General features: G+C 36.1%; 2 protein-coding genes across 3 annotated transcripts in view; one reads left to right on the top strand and one right to left on the bottom strand.

Moving 5' to 3' along the window:
* The first annotated feature begins 1,577 nt into the window (after positions 1-1,577).
* Positions 1,578-21,295, top strand: nac (GDP-fucose transporter nac). 2 transcript variants are annotated; one of them, XM_045743759.2, is made up of 9 exons: positions 1,578-1,756; positions 2,260-2,362; positions 3,795-4,002; positions 5,172-5,310; positions 6,139-6,225; positions 7,259-7,338; positions 9,620-9,832; positions 10,064-10,268; positions 18,093-21,295. In XM_045743759.2, the coding sequence occupies exons 2-9, from the start codon at positions 2,292-2,294 to the stop codon at positions 18,128-18,130; spliced, it is 1,041 nt and encodes a 346-aa protein (XP_045599715.2). In that variant the 5' UTR covers positions 1,578-1,756; positions 2,260-2,291; the 3' UTR covers positions 18,131-21,295. The 2 variants fall into 2 exon arrangements, with proteins under 2 accessions (XP_045599715.2, XP_045599714.2); XM_045743758.2 differs by having other exon boundaries at positions 1,581-1,756; positions 2,286-2,362.
* A 661-nt stretch (positions 21,296-21,956) lies between these two features.
* The window catches only part of LOC138364868 (uncharacterized), a 26,503-nt gene continuing 24,683 nt past the window's right edge, over positions 21,957-23,776 (bottom strand). Inside the window, exon 3 of the mRNA XM_069324861.1 lies at positions 21,957-23,590. Within this exon, the coding sequence (XP_069180962.1) occupies positions 22,363-23,590 (1,228 nt within the window). The 3' untranslated portion in view covers positions 21,957-22,362. The remainder of the gene's footprint in view (positions 23,591-23,776) is intronic.

Genomic DNA, 23,776 nt, shown 5'->3' with positions numbered 1-23,776 from the left:
ATGTCGAAGTTCACAAAGAAGTGGAGACGGATTCCATACAAGGGTTGTGGAGTAATGGAGGTAAACTCCATAAGCAGGAAACTGGAGTGGTGGATATGACAGAACCCAAAACTAGAGTTGTGAGACAAATATACAAATCTATTAACATTGACGAAGCTCACCCTAAGAGCTGAAGTCCAACCCACACAAGTACAAACATGAAAACAGAAACACATTGAAGTAATATATATTACGGGCTCACTATAGCCTGTGTTACATGGACATTTCGTTTTGAGTAGCTAATCTAAAACAACAACAGCATGATGTAATAGCTTCCTCTCCCTTTTTTTTTTTGCCTTTAGCGTATGAAGCCTGAAAAACAAAAATAGCATGTTATCTAATTTCCTTCCCTAGTAAAAACTAGTTTTAGCCTGTTTACCTTCCAGAGTTCCTGCTTGTTCCTTGTCGTAGTTTACTTTGGTCACGTCCCACGTCTTGTCAAGTTTACATTTTTGACATTAATTTATATAACAGGAGATCTGGTAATATTTTTTATGAGGTCTAGTTTGTCCGCCCCAGCGTGCCTCTGTAACCCTCCGACCTCCGCCAACATTTATTTATTTATTTATGTATATACAAGAAGGTACATTGGGATTGTGAGGACATCATGACTTACATGACGAATAAACTAGAAGGTGACGCCCCGTCGACGGATGCAAGCGACTACTGGTGGTGGTCCCCATGACCATCACGTGAGCGGTGGTGGACGCCATATATTCATCACGATGCTTTGCTCAGTGGTGAAGTAGTTACAGAACTGGTTACAGTGGTTACTGAAATACATAATGAACTCTGAAACTGAACTCCAAATATTAGTTTAGTTAAACAAGTTAAAGCATTGATTAACTAGCTACAGAGTTTGTTAAACATATTTGACAAGCTGCCGGCTTCCTGTTCCCGTCGAGGTCACTAGAGATGGCGGCCCCTCAGGTAAATCTCAGGTAAATGCACACACGTCCTTCGCACACCCCACACTTACTCCAAGTGTGTTACAGGATGTGTGAGTATATCTTCACGCACCACCATCATCACGGTCACCGGCGTCCTGTTGTTACTATAGACGAACCTGCCAATCCTGAACATGCGGTGAAAAGCATTCTGGTCCATATCCTCCAACAGTACATAGGCCCAATAGGCTAAATTTATAGTCCTTAGACAAAATGTAGATCTAGTATGTTCTACAATTTGTTTATAAAAATGCTCGCTCTTAAAAAATCATCATAATTTCATGCTACTGAATGGAAAAAATGTCAAATTGATGTAAAAATTCACATGGGTTTATATGGGGTTAACAGAGTACAATATAATATAATATAGCCGTTCCAAATTGGGAATGCATCTCAGGGTCCATATTGGTTAAAGGTTGGGACCTTAGAGATATCAGTGGTCCACCGAAATCAGTGGTCCATTGGAATCAGTGGTCCACTGAGATCAGTGGTCCATTTAAATCAGCAGTCCACTGAGATCAGTGGTCCATTAGAATCAGTGGTTCACAGAGATCATTGGTCCATTTAAATCAGCAGTCCACTGAGATCAGTGGTCCATTAGAATCAGTGGTCCACCGAGATCAGTGGTGAACCAAAGGCGGCGCCGCTTGCAGCCATCCGGACGAGTTAGTTGACGTAAACAAATCGTGGAGCAGCGGCGACTCCCAGAGCTGTCTCCCTCTTGCTCTACCAGCTCTCCTTGCCTCACCTTGTGTCTCTCGCTCTCTTACGTAAATATTATAGTTTCTAACATGGTTTTATAATGCTTTAAATACTGCTTTCGTCGATAGAGTGTAAAACCCAGTGCGTGAACAGCTGTAGTTCACGTCATAAGGAACGCCACGTCCCACGTCAGTGTTGTATTTGATACGTTGCTTACTTTAGATAATTTTATGGGAGTTTGTTTCTACCTTGGGACATGGTGAATATCTGGCTTTTGCTCTGCCGGGTGTCACCGGAAGATGTCAAAGATTATGCCAGTTAATAGGTTAGCTAGATGTTAGTGGATATCAAGACTTAATCAGCTTCAAGTAGATATCATATCTGTCAGCTTCAATAGAACAAATTGTTTTTATTCTAACTTAGCATGGATAATCACCATGAATGGTTGTCAGTCATTAGCTACATTTTCAGGAGTTTGTGTCATTTCTGTTAATTCTGTTTAGTAAATTAATTAATTTACAATACACTGTATATGGTTTCTAAACAAGAGTATTTAGAATTTTATTTCCAGGCTTTTATACTATACTGTATTTGCAGCTTACCATGGAGTCTACAAGAAAAGAATCGTTATTAGTCACATATGCTAAGATTACAGCAGTTGTCGCCCTCTATTGGTAAGTATTATAGTTACTTTATGGTATAATTTCCTTTAGCTTCTTGATTAGGGGTGAGAATAGCTGATGTTTCTGGCTATCATATTTCATTGCTCCATAAGCTAAGAATCTGCTGTTTCATAGGTAGGGTTAAAGAACATTCGGAGAGTTCATTATTTGAGCACCATAAAGTGTTGATCTTTTCCAAATGTTAATTCTGGGTAATGTAAGTTGCTAGGAATGCACTGGAGAAAAGCTTGCTCTTACTTGTTAATGTGCCTCTGATGGCAATCCTGTTGCAATCAAACCATAACTTGGTGTCACAAATGACCGTCAATGGAGGTTTCATAACTGCTCACAAGCCTGGCTAAACTTGCCAATCCACCACCAGGTGGCAATATTAGTGCCTACCCAGGTTCCCAAACCCAGCAATTGTGATTTAATTATTTGTCTATGTTCAGGAAGAGAGACTTGTACCTCTTAAGATACTTGCACTCATTTAAACATTCTTTCTATGTGCAGTGTTCTGTACTGTATATGGTATATGTTCACTTCATGTGAGTGCATGTGTCCATTGATTCTTCAACCAGTGTTTTCTGCCATGTGTTTGTCATGCACTTGCTGTGGGCTCACTCTTCGAGGTTATAACAGTTCTTTTGCAGCTTTTTAGATTTTGTCCTTTGGTCATAGATGTCTGTAGCTGTGCACTTAGATTTATTTGGCCTTCTCCTTGCCTCTAATGTGTCAGTGGTTTGTGCACACTTAAGTCACACCAGGGACAGTGAGTTAACTTTTTATTTAGTCATCCCTAACCTTTCCTTGTATGCAGGGTGAACAGTATTAAATAATATGCAGCTGTACATTCTTGCCTGGGCAGCCAGACTTGCTTCTCAAACTGTGATTAGGAGTGAAGGGCTTGGCAACCAGTCCCAGGTCATTACTTTTCTAGCTTAGTGTTTTGCATTATCATTTAACACCATTAAGATTGGCGTACTTTACATGGTATAACATGCTTGGATGCCATACAGAGTTCCTACATGACTCCAATAGTCATCTTTATTGTTTGTAGCATTTGACCTGTTCATAGTTGGTTTCACTTATACGTGACATATGTGTAGGAGTCTACCTTATTTAATGCTTTATCTTGGCTGAAGGCTTATTAAACAAAACATATATATACATGCATATTTACACACTGTACAGTACTGTACATTCATATACAATATACAAAAGATAGGCATGTTAATGCTTTATTGTGCATAGGAATATTGGCAGTAAAAACAGTACAGCAATTCTTTAGAAAAGGTTGTCATACAGTTCAGTAATTGCTAAAAAAAAAAACACTCATTCACCAATATAAAGTAATAACCTGTTTATTAACTTGATGTCAAAATACTTAAAAATAAGGAAATGTATACTGTACTCTATTTTACTAATTCAGTGTTATTTACAGGACGGTTTCTATATCACTGGTGTTTGTCAATAAGTCGCTCTTAGGCGGCTCGTCTATGGGAGAGAAAGATGCCCCGTTATTTGTAACTTGGTTCCAGTGTGTGGTGACCGTTGCTGCTTGTCTCTTGCTCTCATATAGCACAAAATTATTTCCAAACATTGTGACTTTTCCTGAGGTTGGAAGTATAGACTGGGCAAAGGGTAGAAAGGTAAGTTAGTATTGACTTACTTGTATTCATAAATTACTAATTATAACCATTAACAGGCTATATCATAACCAGTGGTGTATTAAGATTTCTTGTGTCAAAACAAACATACTAGTATTTATATTCGGAGAAGGATTTTGTCTTAAAATCTTGTCAGAACCTCAGTGTTGAGTATCAAAGGTAATAATGTATAAAAATTGTCCCCTGCTTTTATTGTTACTGTCTTTGTCAACTTGTTTAATCAGTGTTGTATTACATTATAATATTAAGATAAGAATACTAAAGGTGAACAAATGCACAGGAGAAGTTAGTGAGGTGTGTCAGGTGTAAAAGAGAATAGGGATTTCCTATGTTTGAAGGTGGGTTTGTTTAGACCAAATATGTTCTTTGAGCAGTGGTTCATACATAGGTATACTTGAAAACATAGGGAAAGGGATGAAATTGAGAAATTATATTTAAGTGTAGATTTATAGCCAGTATAAAAGCAATGTAAACAATGTGAGGGGTAGTTAGTCAAGTTATTTTTTTATGATGTCAGATGTAGTGTTACGTAAAATTATGGTAAGTTAGAGGTGAGCTTTCCACTTAGAGAAAGAGTGTAGTGTCAAAATGAAAGAAGTATGGAGATTGAGGAAGAAAGACTAAAGCTTAAAGATGATTTGGTAAAATATTTGACAATGTAAGGGGAAAATTGCTGAATTTAAGTGAAGATGTTGAATACCGTAGAAGTTGTGTGTGTTTACAAGTCAAAAAAAGAGTGGACTGAGAGGTACTGCATGGTTCACTGAAAATGTCAGAGAGAGTGTGAGAGAGAGAGAGATTGAGTGAGTGTGAGATTGAGTGAGTGTGAGATTGAGTGAGTGTGAGATTGAGTGAGTGTGAGAGTGAGTGAGTGTGAGAGTGAGTGAGTGAGTGTGAGAGTGAGTGAGTGTGAGAGTGAGTGAGTGTGAGAGTGAGTGAGTGTGAGAGTGAGTGAGTGTGAGAGTGAGTGAGTGTGAGAGAGAGAGAGAGTGTGTGTGTGTTTGATTGATTGATTGATTCATTGATTGATTGATTATATTATTCAGATGGGAGTACAGAATTGTACAAGATTGTCTAGGATGACCAAACAGGATGGTTGCTTGCCGCAGCCTGAAAATTGCTAAGAATCATTGACTCTGTATTTTTTCCAGGTATTACCCTTGACATGCGTGTTTGTGGCAATGATTACCATGAACAACCTCTCCCTCAAGTACATGGGCGTTGCCTTTTATTTTGTAGGCCGTTCACTCTCCACAATATTCAACGTAATCTTCACATACTTGATTTTGGGTGAGTAAATTGATGTTTTGTGTACAAATTGAAAAATGATTTAAATTAAACTTACACCTTTAAGATTATTTTTTTCAGCGATGCAAACATGTATAGTATTTATACAGTACAGTCTTTGCTGTACTCTGCTTGCAGCTTGTGTGTGCTCTTTAACAAATTGAATGAAGAATGTGACATGAGCAAATCCAAGAAATGTTTGTATTGAACTGCTCATTTCTTGGCTACTTGCATTTCATAGAAAATTTATCCTTTATTTTATTTTCCATTACCTGCAGGGGTACATTAGTTCCACTTTTCCGTTTAATAAATTGTCAAGCAGACAACGAAAATAATAATTGCATGTTTGCATAAATATATTTATTGTTATATATAAATAAATTATAAATTATTAAATATATAAATTGTCAAGCAGACAACGAAAATAATAATTGCATGTTTGCATAAATATATTTATTGTTTTTATTGTACTGTATTGTATTTGATGTTCTAGTAGGGAAGGAACATCAGTTCCTCCCCTACTAGTAGGGAAGGAACCTCCCCATTCTAGTAGGGGAGGAGATGGGAGAGGGTGTGGGATGGGGAAGGAGGAGAAAAGAGAATAAAGTAAAGATGAAGAGATGGGACGAGATGGAATATAAGAGGCCAAGTGAGGAAGATGTAACATACCGGTAACCAGAAGTTTATGTAAGGTTAACATTTAAATAATGTCGAGCTGAAAATATGATTTATTTTTTGTTTAAGAGAAGAGATTAAGCTACTGTTGTGTGTGTCATGTTTATTCAATAGTTCTGTCTGTGTGTTTTAGTTGATTTCTTGCCTTTGTTGCAGGCCAAAAGACATCAATGTCAGCTATATTATGTTGCGCTGTTATCATAGGAGGCTTCTGGCTCGGTGTTGATCAGGAAAATGTTGCAGGTAATGTATTTTTCTATGATAATTACTTCTTGTTAAATCTTTTTCTGGGTTAATGAAACACTACAGTACATGTAACAAAATTAACTTGATCTTTGGGTGTTTTTTTTTTTAGCTTTATTTCAAAAGCATTATTTACCTTGTACCTTGGGTTACTCATCTCGACTGAATGTTCATTTGTTTTGACTCCTAAAAGGTATTTGGCAGGTGAGTCTATCAGAAAAGTTATCTTACTCTGCTCCAACTGTATCTACTGGTTCTACTGTAAAAGCCTCAAATTAGTTCAATTACTAAGTATGTACAGCAATTCTTTTAATACAAGTAAGCGTGATCAAATAAATGTCTAAATTTCTGCAGCTGATCCAGTTGTAGATTTTAGCACTGTTGCAGTGGTTATTCCATAGTTTAACTGCATCACCTCACCTTATTTCTTAGCAGATATTCGTTGTTGTTGTAGAGAAGCACCTAGTAGTAGAAATTAGACTTTGTGTAAGATGACATCTTATGAGTAAAAACAGAATAATTCCAATAGTTTACCCCTAGGCCAGCTACCGACTTTCTCCAATATAGTTGGCCTATATTCCCACAACAGTTGCCTAACTCCTGGGTACCTATTTACTGCTAGGGGAACAAAGGTATCAGATGAAAGAAAATGTGACCAACTGTTTCTTTCCTACCTGAGGAGTGAACCTGGGTCCTTTGATTGAGAGTTGTTGATGTAGACTGCTGTGCTACAGGCCTGACATAAGGGAGGTTTTGCATGTTCACAATTTAAATGTTTTTCTAGGAAAAATTAAAACAAATACAAAGTGGTTAATTCCTTGCATGCCTGGTGCCTTATCCAACATTTTCCTCAACATTGTTTTCCTGTACAAGCAGCAGTGTAGATTTTTCTTAGATTTGTTGAAGTCTTTATGGACAAAATATCATCTTCAATGAAATCTCTCTACTTGGTAGTTTCTATATAATTATCACCAGTTTGTGCTGTATTTAACCAGATTTTTTTGGACTTGTAGAATTTTGTGTTGTTTTCTAGGATCGCTGTCTGCTCTGGGGATAACATTTGGGCTTCTCTCCGCAGCTTTTGTATCTCTCAATGCAATCTACACTAAAAGGGTGAGTATTTATCCATCTGTTATATTAACCCTGAGAATATAGCTAATAGACAAAAAATTAAACTCCTTCGTGCAGCTGGAAAAAGAACCATTGTTTCAAATGTGATAGATTTCAAATGAATGTGTGTACAAAGAACATAAAGAGTGATGTACAGTTGTAGGGATAGGAGTTACACGTACTAATGAAGCCACTGTTACGCAAAGCATTTCGGGCAAAGCATAACATAAATAGACAAAACTGTTAACTTAAAGTGTGAGGGGGTAAAACACTTAATAACAAGGAGAAGTAAGTTAACAAAATGAGAATGCTCATGGAAAATGTTATCTTTCCATGATATCTTGGATTTTTCATGGATCATGTTTCTTTCCTTGTTATTAACCCTTGCATGGCTTCATTGCTACCTGCAGTTCTTTTGTATTTGATTTGTGAATTATTTTTTGTTATGCACAACATGACGTGGGACGTTAAGAGATTTGTATTTGTCGATTTTCATTGTTCGTCGAGTCAATCACTCTCGGTTATTTCCATGCTAGATAGACTTGAAACTGATGGGGTTTAGTTTTGTACGTGTACATTCAATTGTACAAACTACAGTACTGTAAATGAAACACTTTATCAATTGATTGAGAATGGACGAGTTTTGATGATTTAAATGTACAAAATCTTTGTTATTCTAAACACACTCAACTTTAGATAATAAATCTATTGCATATAACTCAAGAGTCATGGTTGAGAAAAAGAAATTGTTATTGGAAGAATATTCTATTTTTGGTAAAGGGTAGTATATTTTAAATCTTTGTTCATAGAGTAATTTCAATGCTAGATTATATTTCCACTTAGTATCTATTCTCAAACCAAATAACCTTTAAATAAAAATCTTAAATAACCACAATTAAGCAGTGTGCCCAGAAATTACCAAAATATTTTCACTGCAATAAAATTAAGATTTTCCTGGAATACAATAAATAAATAAATTGTATTGAAAGGTCTTTGCACCTTTTCCAATTTGTTGATGTGCTTCTTAAGATATGGGCACCACACAACTGCTACATATTCCAATTTTGGTCTCATAAATGTCATGAACAATTTCATTAGTATTTTCCCATCCATATATTTAAGAGCAATTCTGAAACTGGAAAGCGTAATATAGGCTCCTTGCACATTGTTCTCTGTGATCCTCGGATGACAGTTTTCTATCAAGAACCACCCTTGATCTCTTTCTTTATTAGAATTCTTTAAAGAATTTTCACATAATTTGTAGGTAGTGTGGGGCCTATTTACTCATATTCCAAATTCCATAATGTGTGAAAAAGCTTTAAAGAATTCTGATAATGAAAGAGATCTAGGGGGGATTCTAGATAGAAAACTGTCACCTGAGGACCACAAAGAACATTGTGCAAGAAGCCTATGCTATGCTATGCTTTCCAGTTTCAGAATTGCTTTTACTGTAAATATTTGAGGGAATAGTGTAAGTGTTTTTATTTTAAATATCCACTTTCAAATATTGCAACAATAATCTGCATTTATAAAATAGCATCTGAGATTTTGAAGGAAATTAAGAATTTGAACAACAAACAGTATGAATTAGGAGCTAAATTGGCAAATAACAGCAATAGTGATCTTCTTTATCTTGAGGTTATCTTGAGATAATTTCGGGGCTTTTAGTGTCCCCGCGGCCCGGTCCTCGACCAGGCCTCCACCCCCAGGAAGCAGCCCGTGACAGCTGACTAACACCCAGGTACCTATTTTACTGCAAGGTAACAGGGGCATAGGGTGAAAGAAACTCTGCCCATTGTTTCTCGCCGGCACCCGGGATCGAACCCGGGACCACAGGATCACAAGTCCAGCGTGCTGTCCGCTCGGCCGACCGGCTCCCTGTAGCCGGTCCCTGTAGCCAGTAGCTGATGACAAAGGTAGAGGGACATTACCTTGGGCTGAGAACTAAGGAGATGGTAACCAAAAGAATATCATAAGTTATAAATATAATTTATAAATCTATCTTTGGTAAGGTTTTTAAGGAAAATACAAATTTGGATGAACAGTGTCAATAAGAACCTAAAAATGACAAGATAGCAGCAGCATGGGTGTCTATAGTATCAAAGGCTGTTAGAATTTCACCGTTGCTAAGTTACTTAATTAGCGAAGCCATATTAGGGTTATACTGTATTAAGCCCCCTGGAAGACTATAACAGATATAAAAACTAGAATACTAGTTTTTATATCTGTATCTAGAATATATTGATGCACTGGTATCTAGAATACATAGTTTAATTTTTGACAGGTTTTGCCTGTACTGGATGGATCAATATGGATGCTTTGTTACTACAACAATGTCATAGCTTGCATTCTGTTCCTGCCACTCATTGTCGGCGCCGGAGAAGTGCCTGCCATTTTTAGAATAACTTCCGAAGGCAACCCAAATTTCTGGGGTCTAATGATTGTGGCTGGGCTCTGTGGCTTTGCTATGGGATATGTGACTGGTCTGCAAATTAAGGTAATTTTTTAACAAGTACAGTATGTGGTGGTAATTATTTTGCTGGGTTTTAAAAGAGGTAGTGTACTGTATGTATAGTACTGTATATGAGAACAAGTAACCCCATACCATCTTCAATGTTCAGTATAGCACAAGATAAGAGGGGCTTTCAAAACATAGAATGTATATTGTGCAACAAGGTGTTCATGTAAATTCTAATTATGATGCATTAAATAATTTTTTTTTGTGCAGGTCACATCACCACTCACCCACAACATCAGTGGAACAGCTAAAGCATGTGCCCAGACAGTGTTGGCAACGTGGTGGTATGCCGAGTCCAAGGCACTACTCTGGTGGACAAGCAATTGGGTCGTTCTTGGAGGCTCCATGGCATACGCATACGTCAAACAACTTGAAATGAAAGCGGCTCATGATGCTCCAAAACCACAGCAGTCGGGTAAAGAGAAAGTTTGAAAGTCTGGGTCTTTCTGGTACAAAAATTTACTTATGATTTGTGAATGAGCTACCAGAGGTGTGAGAGGTGCTTGAAAACTCCTCTGACAAGTTTATTCTGTGAGACTGTGGAAACCACAAAAGACTGTGATGTTTCCCTGAAGTACAAAAAATTTTTGTAATAGAAACTTATATTTTCTTTTGCCTCTACAGTTCTCACAGATAAAGCCAAAACAAAAGAGGATGCATTATTAGTGTACACTACTTTTCACCCCATAACACTTCTTTGTGGGATTGTGCACTGTTGTTGCACTTTGTACACAGACTTCTGATTTGATGCAGTGCACTGTGAATGTGTGGTGTGTGCGTGTAATTGTGCAGAGATTGCATTATATATATTTACTGTATATACCATGTGATTGTCAAACTCTTCAGTCCATTTTTGGGGGCGTTTGTGATCGCATGTATAATAATTTCAATAGTTTTAAATCCATGCTCAGTGTTTTATCAAACATTAAAAAATAGTCCTTGCATTATAAAATATAACGTCTACTTTGCAACATTACATTTTACTTATGTATTTTGATAACCAAAAAATGTAAAATAATAGAAGTACAAAGTATTTATAATATTGAAATAATAAAAGTTGCAAGAGTTTGGTCATGAGAGTTAAGGCATTTGGGAGTAGCCAGTAGCCAGGCTATCTCCTAACATGGTGCTACTAAATGTTCACAATTCACTGCACAGTATTAAGGAAATTCCTCCTTATTGTTACATTATTACTAAATCAAAGATAGAAGAAATGCTAAATTTATAAAGCAAAACCACTAGTGGCGATGGGTGATGGTAGCGGCAGCAGTGACTCTTGTACCTCAGCCGTAGCAGTACTCTCATTTTCAGTCCCCCCTTGCCCAGCAGCTTGTCAAATTATAACTAACTGTGGTTTCAATTTTCAATATAGTAACACAACCTTCATTTTCCTCACAACCCTTACATGCTTAGAATGACTTGACCATTGTTATTGTTTTTGCATCATTTCATTTGTTATTCTGTCTTTGCTATGTACAGAGTAAATTACACTAATGTGGGTGAAAATTAGGCACCCAACCCATATATCTGGAAAGAAAAAGGGACAATGTCTCAGTCTGTTCTAGAACATTATCAAGTCAAGCAAACTTTATAATGGTCCATTACAGATTGAAATGTCGTCACTCTTTCTTTTCAGATGTGTGGAGTGAGTATTATGTCTTTGTTAATCCCTTTGTTATATCTGCTGCATTCTGTTTTTTATCTTGTAATGAAATATATGTGAGAGGGGAAAAAAGTTTTGTCCTGCAGCATTCAGCAAATAATGCAGAAGAACAGAGAATAGAATTGTATAGGGAAAGCTGGAGGGAGGACAAGTAAGGGGAGGGGCCAAGGTTTAATAAGCTGTTGATGTGTTGGAACTCGACTATTTGGTACATTCTGTTTGCTCCCCATAATTGTTAAGGGCTTTTTTTATAGGTTGTATTATTATTAAGTACTAATATATAAAACTTGTCTATAAGAGAGAAATTGAGGGAAGGAGAAATAGACATAAACAGGAGGGATGGATTGATGAACATACACAGATTGATAGGTAGGTTGATTGAGGATATGGATTGACAGAAGTAGACATTGAAAGATGATGGCCTGTTCGATGAGTTAGATAAACCTGCTGCTATCACAACCCGACCTTGGGCCAATGTTCCCTGATGGTTGCCTGGTCTTTGAAGTTGTCATCACAGCCCACACAGCCAGGCTGGAAGAGTAACTAGAAAAAACTTGCCAAGTTCCTTCTTGAAGGCTTGTACTCACATTCCAGTGATATTCCTTATATTTGTTGGCAGGAGGGAGAGTCATTGCCCTCTTGATGTTTACACTGTGCTCTCTTGTGCCTGTAGCACCCTGACATTTCATTGTATTTATTTTACACTTCCCACCATATCTCTCACTTCAGTAATGTTATTGTGCAAGTTAGGAACCTGAACCTCTAGTATTTTCCGCATGTATATGGATTCTTGTCTCCATCCCAAGGAATACAGGATAGTTGGATACACACACATACAAACACGGTCCCACAAATTGAGTGAAGGATAGATGAGAGAAGGGATATATATAGAAAAAATCTATTTCAGAGTGATTGCAGGTTTCATAAAAGACAAATTGAGATGGGGAAAGATAGTCATAGACAAAAAATTTTAATTTGTTAAAGTAATACAGTACTTTCCATACTTGTTATACAGTATATTTAACGAGACATTTAAAATGGTTTGACAACCCGAAAAACTTGGGTTGACCTTTTACATGAGATACCTGTTTATGAACAAGTAATTGCACAAGTGTTGATTATGAGTATTAAAATGTAACAGGTTGCGAGCTAGGCATTAACTGATGATACTCGAGTGTTTGTAAACAAAATATTTTCTTGCAACTGGCTGAGGTGTATTCTCTCATTATTGATGCTCCTCCACCTGTTGCACTCTCAAACACATTTTTTGACTGGTTTTAAACTGTGATTATTTTGTAGTAAACCTTCTGTATCTAGTAAATTTATAGATTTATACTGTATTAATTTGTAGAAGTTAGGGAAAGTTATTTTCCTCTTAAGTTATATTGCCCAAGTGCAGTTCAGATAGTAAATGATTACATGAACAATATAAAATGGTTTATTGGATTATTTTCTTAAGCGTGTACTTACTGGTATAAATATCTTTTTATTTTTTCACATACATTAGTTATTTGTGAAATATCATAATACAGGTACAGTATACTTAGTGTGTGTATTTATCAAACTATACTGTACAGCATGGACATAGTCTTAACATTTTAAAGCTTAGACCCAGCAAACTTGGCAGCTGATTCCTTAAATTTAACGGTCATCAACCTGTTGATCATGAGGTGTGGGTTAGAGGTACAACTCAAAGACTACATGATAAAGCACATCTGGGTGAAAGTAAACATCCCATTTTCAAGCTAAGTGGGTAAGCCTTGCGAGCAAAATCTGCTTGTGTGGTAGTGGATTCAACAAATATTTGCCCGAATATTATAATAGATGACCCTTTGTTTCATCTTTTTATTGTTTTTGCATGGAGTAATTTCAATTGTGTTTAATGTATTTTAATACTGATTATTATTTCTGTAAATATTATTGTAGAGTAATTTAAAAAAATCAATGATTATACAACTCTTTTTGGCTATCTCGTCCCAATGGCCAATGAGGAATGCAATAGGCCACAACACTACCAGTGTAAGCATACAGTACAAAGATCACTGTTATAAATATGTACATGTACAGTATTCCCATGCTTGGAAGCATTACAGGTGTGTGATGTCAACAAAGGTCCAGTGAGTCAGATATCCATTTGGTCTGGATAATTAGTTACACTGTGTAATGAAGAGTAATGAATCATTTAAGGACTACAGAAGTCATTGTTCATCATTTATAGTAATAGTCTGAGAATTGTATGGCTTTAGATATGCAGGTGGCCTTTGCAAACCTTCCACTGAATTCCATTGATGTATAATGTATTACTAATATATTATTGTATTAATGTGTGCAGCATTTTGCAGTCACTTCAATTCTTGGGTTCTCTGTTTTAGTTAATAATTCTTGATACTTTGGTTGTGCCGTGTATAGTTGACGTTCACCATCGATGAATGTCCGTGGTATCAATTCTCTGATGTGATGGTGGGTGGAATGTTGTGTCCAGGAGGTTGTAATGTAAGGCAATGATCACGTGTTGCTGGGTGAAGTGTTGTGTCTAGGAGGTTGTGATGTAAGGCAATTAGAAACTTAATGTTATGGTTCAATGGTGTGCCTAAAGTTCTACAAGGCAATTGTAGGTTTCAATTCAGGTTGTAAATGAAACTGCCTCATCTGTTGTGTGTAGTTCAGCATATTAGATACAATTAATATCTAACAGTACAGGTTGTTTAATATATTTAATTGTGTTTTAATTTGGCATTTTGTTGATCTCGGTACAATGTCTTTCAAAATTAATGAATTTAACGCATGATTTAACAGCTACAGTATATGTAAATGAAAAAAAACTACTTGTATAGAATAACAAATACATTTAGTATAGGTGATCAAAGTACACACAGCTTTCTATAGTAATTGTTGCAGTACCTTTTTATGATGTAATTAGTTTGCTATTTTTAATTTGTATTTGTGATTTTTAAAGATACTGAATTATGATAATGTAGCTTTTTTTTTTTTTTTTTTTTGATACCATTAATATTGCAGTAAGGGATTTTGAAGATTCTGCCTTGGGTTTATGTAGTACAGGAAAGAGTTCTGAATATACATGGTGGTGGTTTGTCGGAATATACTGTACAAAACATTATATACCAGTATGTGAATAATGTCATATTGTTTTAAAAAGTAAGTATTCCCTGTAATTTGCAGCTAAAAGTTGTTAAGTTTTGATGAAATTTTTTAGTATGCTGTGTTTTGAACTGTGATACTTTTACAAAATTAAATATTTGAATTGTTACAGTATGTGTTTTATGTATACAAACATTGGACAGATTGTATTTTGTATTGAATTTGATGAAAAACAAATTTTACTGGGAGTGTTGTAAAGCTATGTGAGGTTGGGTGGCCTGTACTCTTGATTTGCCGCTCCATAAAAAAATCCAACCTTTTAACTTGACCAGAAATATATAAACCTATCGAGTCCACTGCATAGAAAATGTAGAATAATTATGAGCTCTTACCTTTCATAGTAGGTCGCATTTGTAGCATTGGTTACCATAATGTAAAAAATTTGATATTTTGGGTTGGTTTCCGAGACATGAGCAAAAATCAAGAATATAAGCAGCAGATGACAATCCAAAAAGGATGGGTGTTAACTGAAGACAGATAGGAAAATGGATAATCAATTTTCTTTCTTATAGACTGAAACTTGGTACTTGAAACTAGACTGAAACAATCTGTTCACGATTCTTTAGTATTTTGGTCTTAATCGGGCACACCTAATGTTCAACCCGCAAAGACTGGCTCTTTGACACATGTCATAAAGTGAAAGGAGTCATGGGTGCTGGAGGCGGGAGGGAATTATCAAGGAAAAGTGCCAAGCCATTACGACTATATTGCACTTGGAAGGGTCAAGATAAGGATTTAGAATGGGACGGGGGAAAGGAATAGTGCCCAACCACTTGCATGCTGGATTAATCAAAGTTCTTGCCCACCTGCCCTTCAAGAACAGGCTGCCATGTTTAAGGTGAAGTTTAGCTTATTCAGAGATAAGGTAATATTGACCACATTTAAGGAGTAACTATTGTTGACATCTCAAAAGAGAATTCATCCTGTAAAAAATGAGATTTTCTTCATTGTTTTAATTTTGTTACAGGAAGAGAATTGCAATAATCTTCATAAAGAAAAATGAGATAGACATGGTAAGAAAAAATTAAGCCAAATTTTGCATGGCCTTTTTTTTATATATATGCAGTACAGTATATATCTTTTCAGATGTTGATTGTTAGTACTATATTCTAACACCTAATATTTTAATGTTTTGAAGTATATTTTAATGTTTTCCCATGTGATATTTCAATTCAAAGCAAATTATTTCAGTCCTTCATCCACGAACAATATATAGTATGAATTTTAGCTATAATACAAAGGCTTTATGTACATCTGCAAATAACTAATAACTCTGTTCACATCTTCATACTTTAGACAATAGCCCCCTTCTGCAGCTCTTAATAAATCTTTAATTTTGTAATCCTCTTCTCTTTTTATTTAAACATCGTTCCACCTCTCTGTGCATGGGACAATTGTAATTCATTAATATTTAATTTCTGTAAATATTTTTGTCATGCTGGAAATTTTGACATTGTGCTTCAGTTTGCCGGAGCACAATGGTCTCTTTCAAACGTTGTGGCGAGTCGGGTCATATTAAGTTACCTTGCACAGACTTGTCATATTGCGGGTTTGGTGGTCACCTTCCATTCTCTGTCCTGTACTCATTTAAAATGAAACAGCCCATCCAGCCCCTTAAACAAAAAGACAACATTCCCTTTTCTGAGGTGAGGCATCAACTACAATACCTAAGCCTCTTCAATGATGTTCGTATTCTCTCACTGTTCGTTAGGCATCCCTGGACACCCATTTTCCCTTCCCTCTTGCTCCAGAATTGATGGTTCTTACAACAGTGCCCTCAACTGTGTTGTGTTTACTTCTGTCAGGAGTGGCCCTCGGGATAGTCTTCCTTGTATCCATGTTCCTTCCTCCCTACCCTTCCCTGGATCCATATCCCTTCCTCCTTACCCTCCCCTCCCCTGCATCCATGTGTCTTCCTACCCTCCTTTGTATTTCCTACTTGCATGGCCCAGGACCTTATTTCCCCCATCATCATATTGAGTCCCACGGGGCTCCTCTACTTACCTTCCACATGACCCCCTCCGACTCGGATAGTTACAGCTGATGTTCGTCTGTCCTGCCCCCTCCCAACTTCTTGTTTGAAATTATTGCTTACTTCACAAACTACACAGGAGCCACCAGTTTTCATTCTGCGCCCCCCCATCTTCCATCCAGGAGAGGAAGCAAGATAACGTCTCTTCCTTTCCTAAGGGTAAGCAGACCTGTCTCTTGTCCTTCCATTACATCTATCCTTGTTCCCGGATCTGGTGATAAGACTAGTTCCAAAGCAGTGTGACTGTCTTGGCCTTTCCCTTTTCCTATGCTCAAATCTGTTTGCACGATTGAGCTCGAGTCCTTGCCGCTTCTGAGCTATAGTATTCCTCTGTACATGCCTAACTTACGCTGCCCGACCCTAATTTTATGAATTATGACTCTAGTTTAATAATGCTCTCTCTGCCTGTTTTACACCTTTTCTCTTTTTTTCTGAATGTCATATTCAATAGTATACTATACAGTACTGTACTGTATTTTGAATTTTGTAATTGTTTCTTTTGATGCATTACTATTTGAATTAAGAATATAGCATTTTTAATTTTTTTAAATATACAAACGGTTTTTACATAATCCAGACATATACTGTATAGCAAAATATCTGAAAAAAAATTAAAACCCCAAAAAAATGAAAATTAATTTTGTTAATTATCCAAAAGGTTTTCACGTAATCCAGACATATACTGTATAGCAAAATATCTGAAACTAGTTTTTCCTCACCTAATTGGTACTTGAATAATTGTGACCACTGCATTTCAACACCAAAAAAAAAAAAAAAATGATGTATTTACAAGTCTCTACTTTGTAAAAACATTTCACCAACTATATTTAGAGCATGACTTTTTAAACACAGTTACTCTCCTATGCATCTATATTTATCAGTAATGTGTGTGTGTAATTTCTGCAAAAATTTTCTTTGTAAATTCTTATGAAAGAAGTCAAAGAGTAGGGAGGGGAGGGGTGCATGCTTTACATTTGTATTGCAATTTCTTGTTAACCTGAGACTAGACCAGCAGAGAGGTGCTTGATGTATTTAATTATCCTGTTACTTATATTGTAATTACACGGGTACTTGTAGCTGCTATACCTGATTACCTGTACTGCAATTACCTTAGTGACTGTAACTACTGTACATGGGTATCTGTATAGCAATTTGCAACTACGTAATTATATGTATCATAAGCTTTTTTTTTTTTTAAACTTACTTGCCTTTAGTGCATGTCAATACAGTAACCTTGTGACTAGACATATTATGTTGTGTGTGTTTTAAACTGTACATTGAAATTTATTTTGGGAGAAACTGTATTAAACTGAGTGGTGTGTATTAAACTGTACATTGAATTCTATTTGGGGAGAAACTGTTCTTAAAGTACATATATTTTTCAGAATTACCACAGAAACACGATGATCAAGTCAAGCATTAAAGTGTCGGGAGATATTCGGTAGAGTATTGTCGTCAGTGAAGTTTGGTCAGAAGTGCAGCTTTTTTCCTACAGGCAAGAAATTTGTGTTTTCAATCAACATTTTAGTATAATGTAAGTAAAGATTTGAATTAGAATAATACTTACCGAATATATATTTATGATTTAATGGTTACAGAGATCTGTTTGACTAGATTACTAGGAAATCTTACCCAGATTTTGAACTGCATTGATTAGCAGTCAAATTTGTCTTGAGGGACCTGTCACATATGATTTAAATTGATTTATTGATTTCAAAATTTATTGATTATTAAATTAAAATTTAAATTTATTGAAATAAATTTTATTTATTAAAAATTTATTGATTTAAAAATTTTGCCATATTCATTTGCTCATACTGTACATTATTTATCATTTACAAATATGCAAGATTAATTTATGTAAGAACCAAAATTTCAAAGATAAAGTTCAGCATTGTACTGTTCATTAATTATGTAAACTTGTAATGTGGCAGAAAACAGATGGTAATTTATTTTTTATTTGATTAATTTTGAGCATAAATTAAAAAAAAATAGTGGGCAGCATGATAATTATATAAACAACTATTAAATGGAGTTAATGGGACTCACAGGTGGCATAAATAAATAGATTAAAATAGAATGATGGAAGCAATGCTATAGGATTTTCACAGGAAATTGAAAATGAGGCAGAATTATAGAGGACTGTGTTACAGGAAGGTTCGAGTTCAGAGGACTTTCACTATACATCACACCCACCATATCATTTTGCTTTAGTGTGTTACTCTGGATGGCATGCTCATTGTATGAGAACCAAAGTTTTCAGTTTAAGTACAGTCCAGTACAAAAAATTTATACAGTATTTACAGTAATTCCATGTGTGGGATTATGTCAACAAGTTGAAGCACTTTCAGCAGAAAGTAATTCAAATTTATGTAGACTACTGTAGTTGAAAAATTATACTGTATTAGAAAAAACAAGTAAAAGCGATTGTATAATGATTAAGTCAATCAGTTTAAATACCCAGGATGTGTGAATGATAAACAAGAGAAAAGTAGTGCAATCAGAGCTGAAAGTAGTGTAGGCCAGGGAAGGAAAGTGGCTGGTGCATTCAAAGTGTGGGGTTGAAAACACAAGATAAGAGATTGCTGCCACCAGAGGGCTACATGAAGGAGTGGTGGTGTTAATGCTGTGTATTGATGTGAGAAAGTGGTGTGGTATGAATGTGAAAAATCAAGATTAGAGCAGCAGACACGGACATGCTGTTATAAGAATAAAGATAGAAATTAAAATGTCATTGAGAGGGCAAAAGTCGGTAAACTGCAAAATTGTGGAGAAAATACCAAGATTGTTTAGGTATGACGAATGAATGATGGTATATTGGCCCTTCAAGCTTGGCTTTAAGATACAGTACTTCAAGATAAATTGGCTTCAAGGTACTGGGGCCCCTTACCATGTTGTTATTAGATTATAGCTGCTTGAAGGTAAGCCGGCAGCATTCACTCCCTTCAAAATAGGCAAAGTTGAAAGGTTATGTGTAGGTACGGAGCTAAAGCTAATTGCCCTTTGTGTCTCTGATTCTTTATTCATATTTCTCATTTGATTTCCCCCTTTCTATGCTCATATTTCTCCTAACCTTGTTATTTGTTACAGTACTGTATATAAGCAAATGATGTTTAATACACTTAAAAGATAGGAAAGCCATCATGTAATAGGTAGAAATAAATGACTAATCAAATGATTGGTTTTAACACTAAGATAAGGGGGAATGCTACCTATTCCATAACTCTACCAGTATTTGAAATGATGTACTGTACATAATACAAGTAGATAAATATTTTTTCTATGCTGTGGTTAACAATTAGTATCATATGTTATAGTATAAAGACCCCAGAGTCTGTATAGTTCATTAATGTCATTATTTTTATTTTATTTATAAAAGTGTATAGTCTATGATATTACCTTGATGCTGTGGTGGTTGTTACACATATTTGCAATCAAATTGTTTTTAGTATAAATTTTCTGAATATTTTTGTTTGTAAGAGTATCTTAATATTCCTTGTCAATGGTTGTAATTAAAAATTAATTTTCCTTGTCAAAGGTTGTAATGTTTTAATTAAGAAAACTTTGAAGTTTATTACATTTTTCTTTGTGAATTGTTCGGGTTGTCTTGTAAGGTATTAATAACTTGTGTTCATATTTGATTGTAGTTCCTAGGTAAAAACCGAGAAACTTTTGTGCATACTGTATCAGTAAGTGCTTTGAATGTAAAGGCAAATACAGTATTACAAATGGTTTTCCATTATCAGGGGCAGGAACTGAGCTCTCTGGAGTTTACAGCAGGTTGATTACTTGTGTTATTTACAGGTTTTATTACATTAACTAATTTTTCTTTATTAGTAATGAATTCGAGCAGTTTGGCTGCAAAAGTGACTGTCTGTTAACAAAAAACTAGCAATGTTAACATTATTATATAAATATATGACTCATATAATAAAGTAGTTGTCACGTCTATAATGTAATGTTTGCAACAAATAATTGAGTATTTATAGTAGTCTTTAATATAGTCTTGAATTTTTGAGGTTGTGCAGTATTACGGTTTAGATCAATTTCGTCTTCTAAGGAATGAAATTCTGTCAGTAGATGATTAAAAAATATTAGATAGAGAACTATAAGGAATCATTTCATAAGGGGTATCAATAAATTAGATATTGAGGTTGTATATTGGAATTGAACCTGTATCCCTGCACTTCTCAGACACACATACACTACTAACTGGACCATACAGACATGGTACAGTCAGTAGTGTATATACCTGAAGAGCTTAAGGATGCAGGGTTCAATTCCACTGAATGGTCTCCTATATTCATCACATGAGGTACATGAGGTACCCAATTCACAGAACAGTATTTGTATGATTATTTAATCCATTAATATCTATAGCAAAAGCTTGCTAGAATATTTGTTATTTTTAATGGAAATTCACAATTTGTACAGAAATAATAATATCAATAAAGTACTGTACAGAACTTGTAATGACTAGACGAAGGCAGTCTTCTTGTTGGTTTGCTACGTGTTCATTATTGCCATAATGGTAATTTGATATGAGTCTGTTTATAAAAGATGAAAATACATCACCATTATATGAGAATTGGATTTATATTAACCTTATGAAGCTACACAATTTTACTTTTACCTCCTCATGGTGATCCCTGGATCATGCCAGTAACGTGCGAGGCAAAAAAAAAAAATTTATGTATGGATCCTTTAATATGCCAATACAAAAAGAAAGCACATAAGGAAAGTGATATCGAAAGTATCAGATTCACTAAGGATGCTATTGAGGGACATTAAAAACAAAGACATGAATGTCTTTAATATTGAGACATTCTACAATATAAGAGGGACAATAAGGAAGGGCGCTGTTCCATTAATGTCAAGGTATGCTTTACTATTCCTACGGTTTGGTTGTATTTATTTACTACTGCCTGTTGTGCAACTTTCAGTGGATGGTGGATTTTGACTCAAAGGTCCTTTTCTTCATCAGTCTGCTGCAAGGTAATGTTATTAATTTGGTAGTTGTGGCGTGGGTTGTTATGCCCCACATGCAAAGTCCTGCATTTTTCGACATTTAAATACATTTGCCAGGCTATTAACCATTTGTGGAATTCATGTAAATCTCTTTAAAAGGCTTCAATATCATTTTCATTCCAACTTTACAATAGATCTTGGTGTAATTTGCAAATTTGATGAGGTTTGTAATATTCTCATCTGTCATTAATGTATATGAAAAAAAAAAGGGAATTGGAGTTTTTTTTATATTTATTCAAAACATTTAAATATTGCAATGTGAAGAGAGCCTATAACTGGCTTCCCGCTCACAACAATGGTACCCACAAGACAATAACATGATTAATAGAATACTGTACTTGAATGCAAAAACATTAAAATTACTCAGAAGTATTATCCTTATTTCTAAAATTCAGAGAAGCAATAGAGGAACTGAAGTATAAATATTGATGGTGAAAAATTTGTCTTAAACATTTTAAGACAAATGGATACAAACAATTATCAATATTATGAAATCATGTGACAAAGCCACATACAATCGGTTTTCTTTAAAACAAAACTAGTTTATATTCAGTACTGCTATATCACATTTAAATGGCACTGTTACTGCTAAACTTTCTTAACCTCACAGTATCGTTCATCACTACATTAGGCTTCAGGGTTCACTAAGACAGTGCCGTGGTGGGCAATGTTAGTGATGTAGTTGGTGAGTGTGGAGAAGAACAGCTCGGCCATTTCATCCGTCACGTTGGTAGTGCAGTAGTCCAGGGATATCATAAAGCGTTCCAGGAAGGTGTGGAAGCTCAGATTAAATGGATGACCCATAATCTCGCTAGAGACGGACCTCAAGAGGTTGGTGATCTCCACAGGTCCATCATATTTACCTGGTAGCAGGTCTCGGAGGTCCCCCATGTTTGTGGTGGCAAAGTGGCTATCGGTACAATGTTTGCATCCGAGACTGGTCAGCAAGAGGTTGATGTGTAGCATTAGAGTAGAAAAGAGTGGCGAATTTGTTATGGGTGTTTTGTCCAGGATAAAGTTCCTCTTCAGGCGACTGTTCAAGCAAATTGCCAAACACCAGAAGTTTGCCTTACTTTGGGCGTCACAGCTACGGACAAGGAACTCGTGTTCTTCCAGTGAAATGTGACAGCCAGGAGACTGCTCATATTCTTGAGAATAGTAGGGACGCATGTTAAAGCAGTTCACACCATTGATAAGCGCTTCACTTTGCAGCTTCTTGGAATCTTTCTGTACCACACTTAACATAGCAAGGTATGCCGCCGCTAGAGTACATGAGTAGACCGTAACATTGGCTGTTTCGCACCTTTGTCTGAGCTGTTGTGATGTTTCCACAGTGTACTCTTTGTGCAAAACCTTAGTTATTGGCAGACTTGTCGCCGGCTGCTGAAGAGCGCCATCAAAGTACAATTTTGTACTATAGTTGGTGATACCATAAAGTTTGCTACAAAACATCTTGAGGGCAAACAACCAGTCACGCATGGTAACGTGCTCTTCTGCGATGTTTGGCATTAGCATTCCGGAAGAGACAGTGTGCTGACGGCCACTCATGATGGCGTTGAGCACCTCCAGGGTCTCCCGGCACAACACCATGTTGGTGAGACCGTCCGTGATGCAGTGATGAGCAGCGATCATCAGGACGGCTTCGTAGCGACCAGGGGACCGTGAAGGAAGGGGCACCAGTCGCGCCCTCCACAGTGGCCCGCGGGACATTTCATAAGGCCTCCGAAGGATCTTGTAATAAACAGACATCACGTCATCATGTTCCACTTTGAAAGGGATTAGGAGGCCCTTAATTCGGCGGAACCACGGCCACAGTCCCCACCACTGCACACACAGCTGCATCACATCTGTTTGTCTGTGGGGGTGAAGATAACAGCTATAGACAAACAAAAAAGCACCTACATACATATTGAAAAAAATGCTCGTGTATTCCCAAGTGGACAGTTGTATATACACAAATATACATTACCAGAACACTCAGTACTATTGGAAAGACATGCAGACAGAAGTTAGGTCTTTAATAGGTGCCAAAAATTGAAAA

Source organism: Procambarus clarkii, chromosome 15 (genome assembly GCF_040958095.1).
Source record: "Procambarus clarkii isolate CNS0578487 chromosome 15, FALCON_Pclarkii_2.0, whole genome shotgun sequence".
Lineage (NCBI taxonomy): Eukaryota > Metazoa > Arthropoda > Malacostraca > Decapoda > Cambaridae > Procambarus > Procambarus clarkii.
The sequence above is the reverse complement of the archived record's forward strand: the minus strand, read 5'-3'. Positions and strand labels throughout refer to the sequence as shown.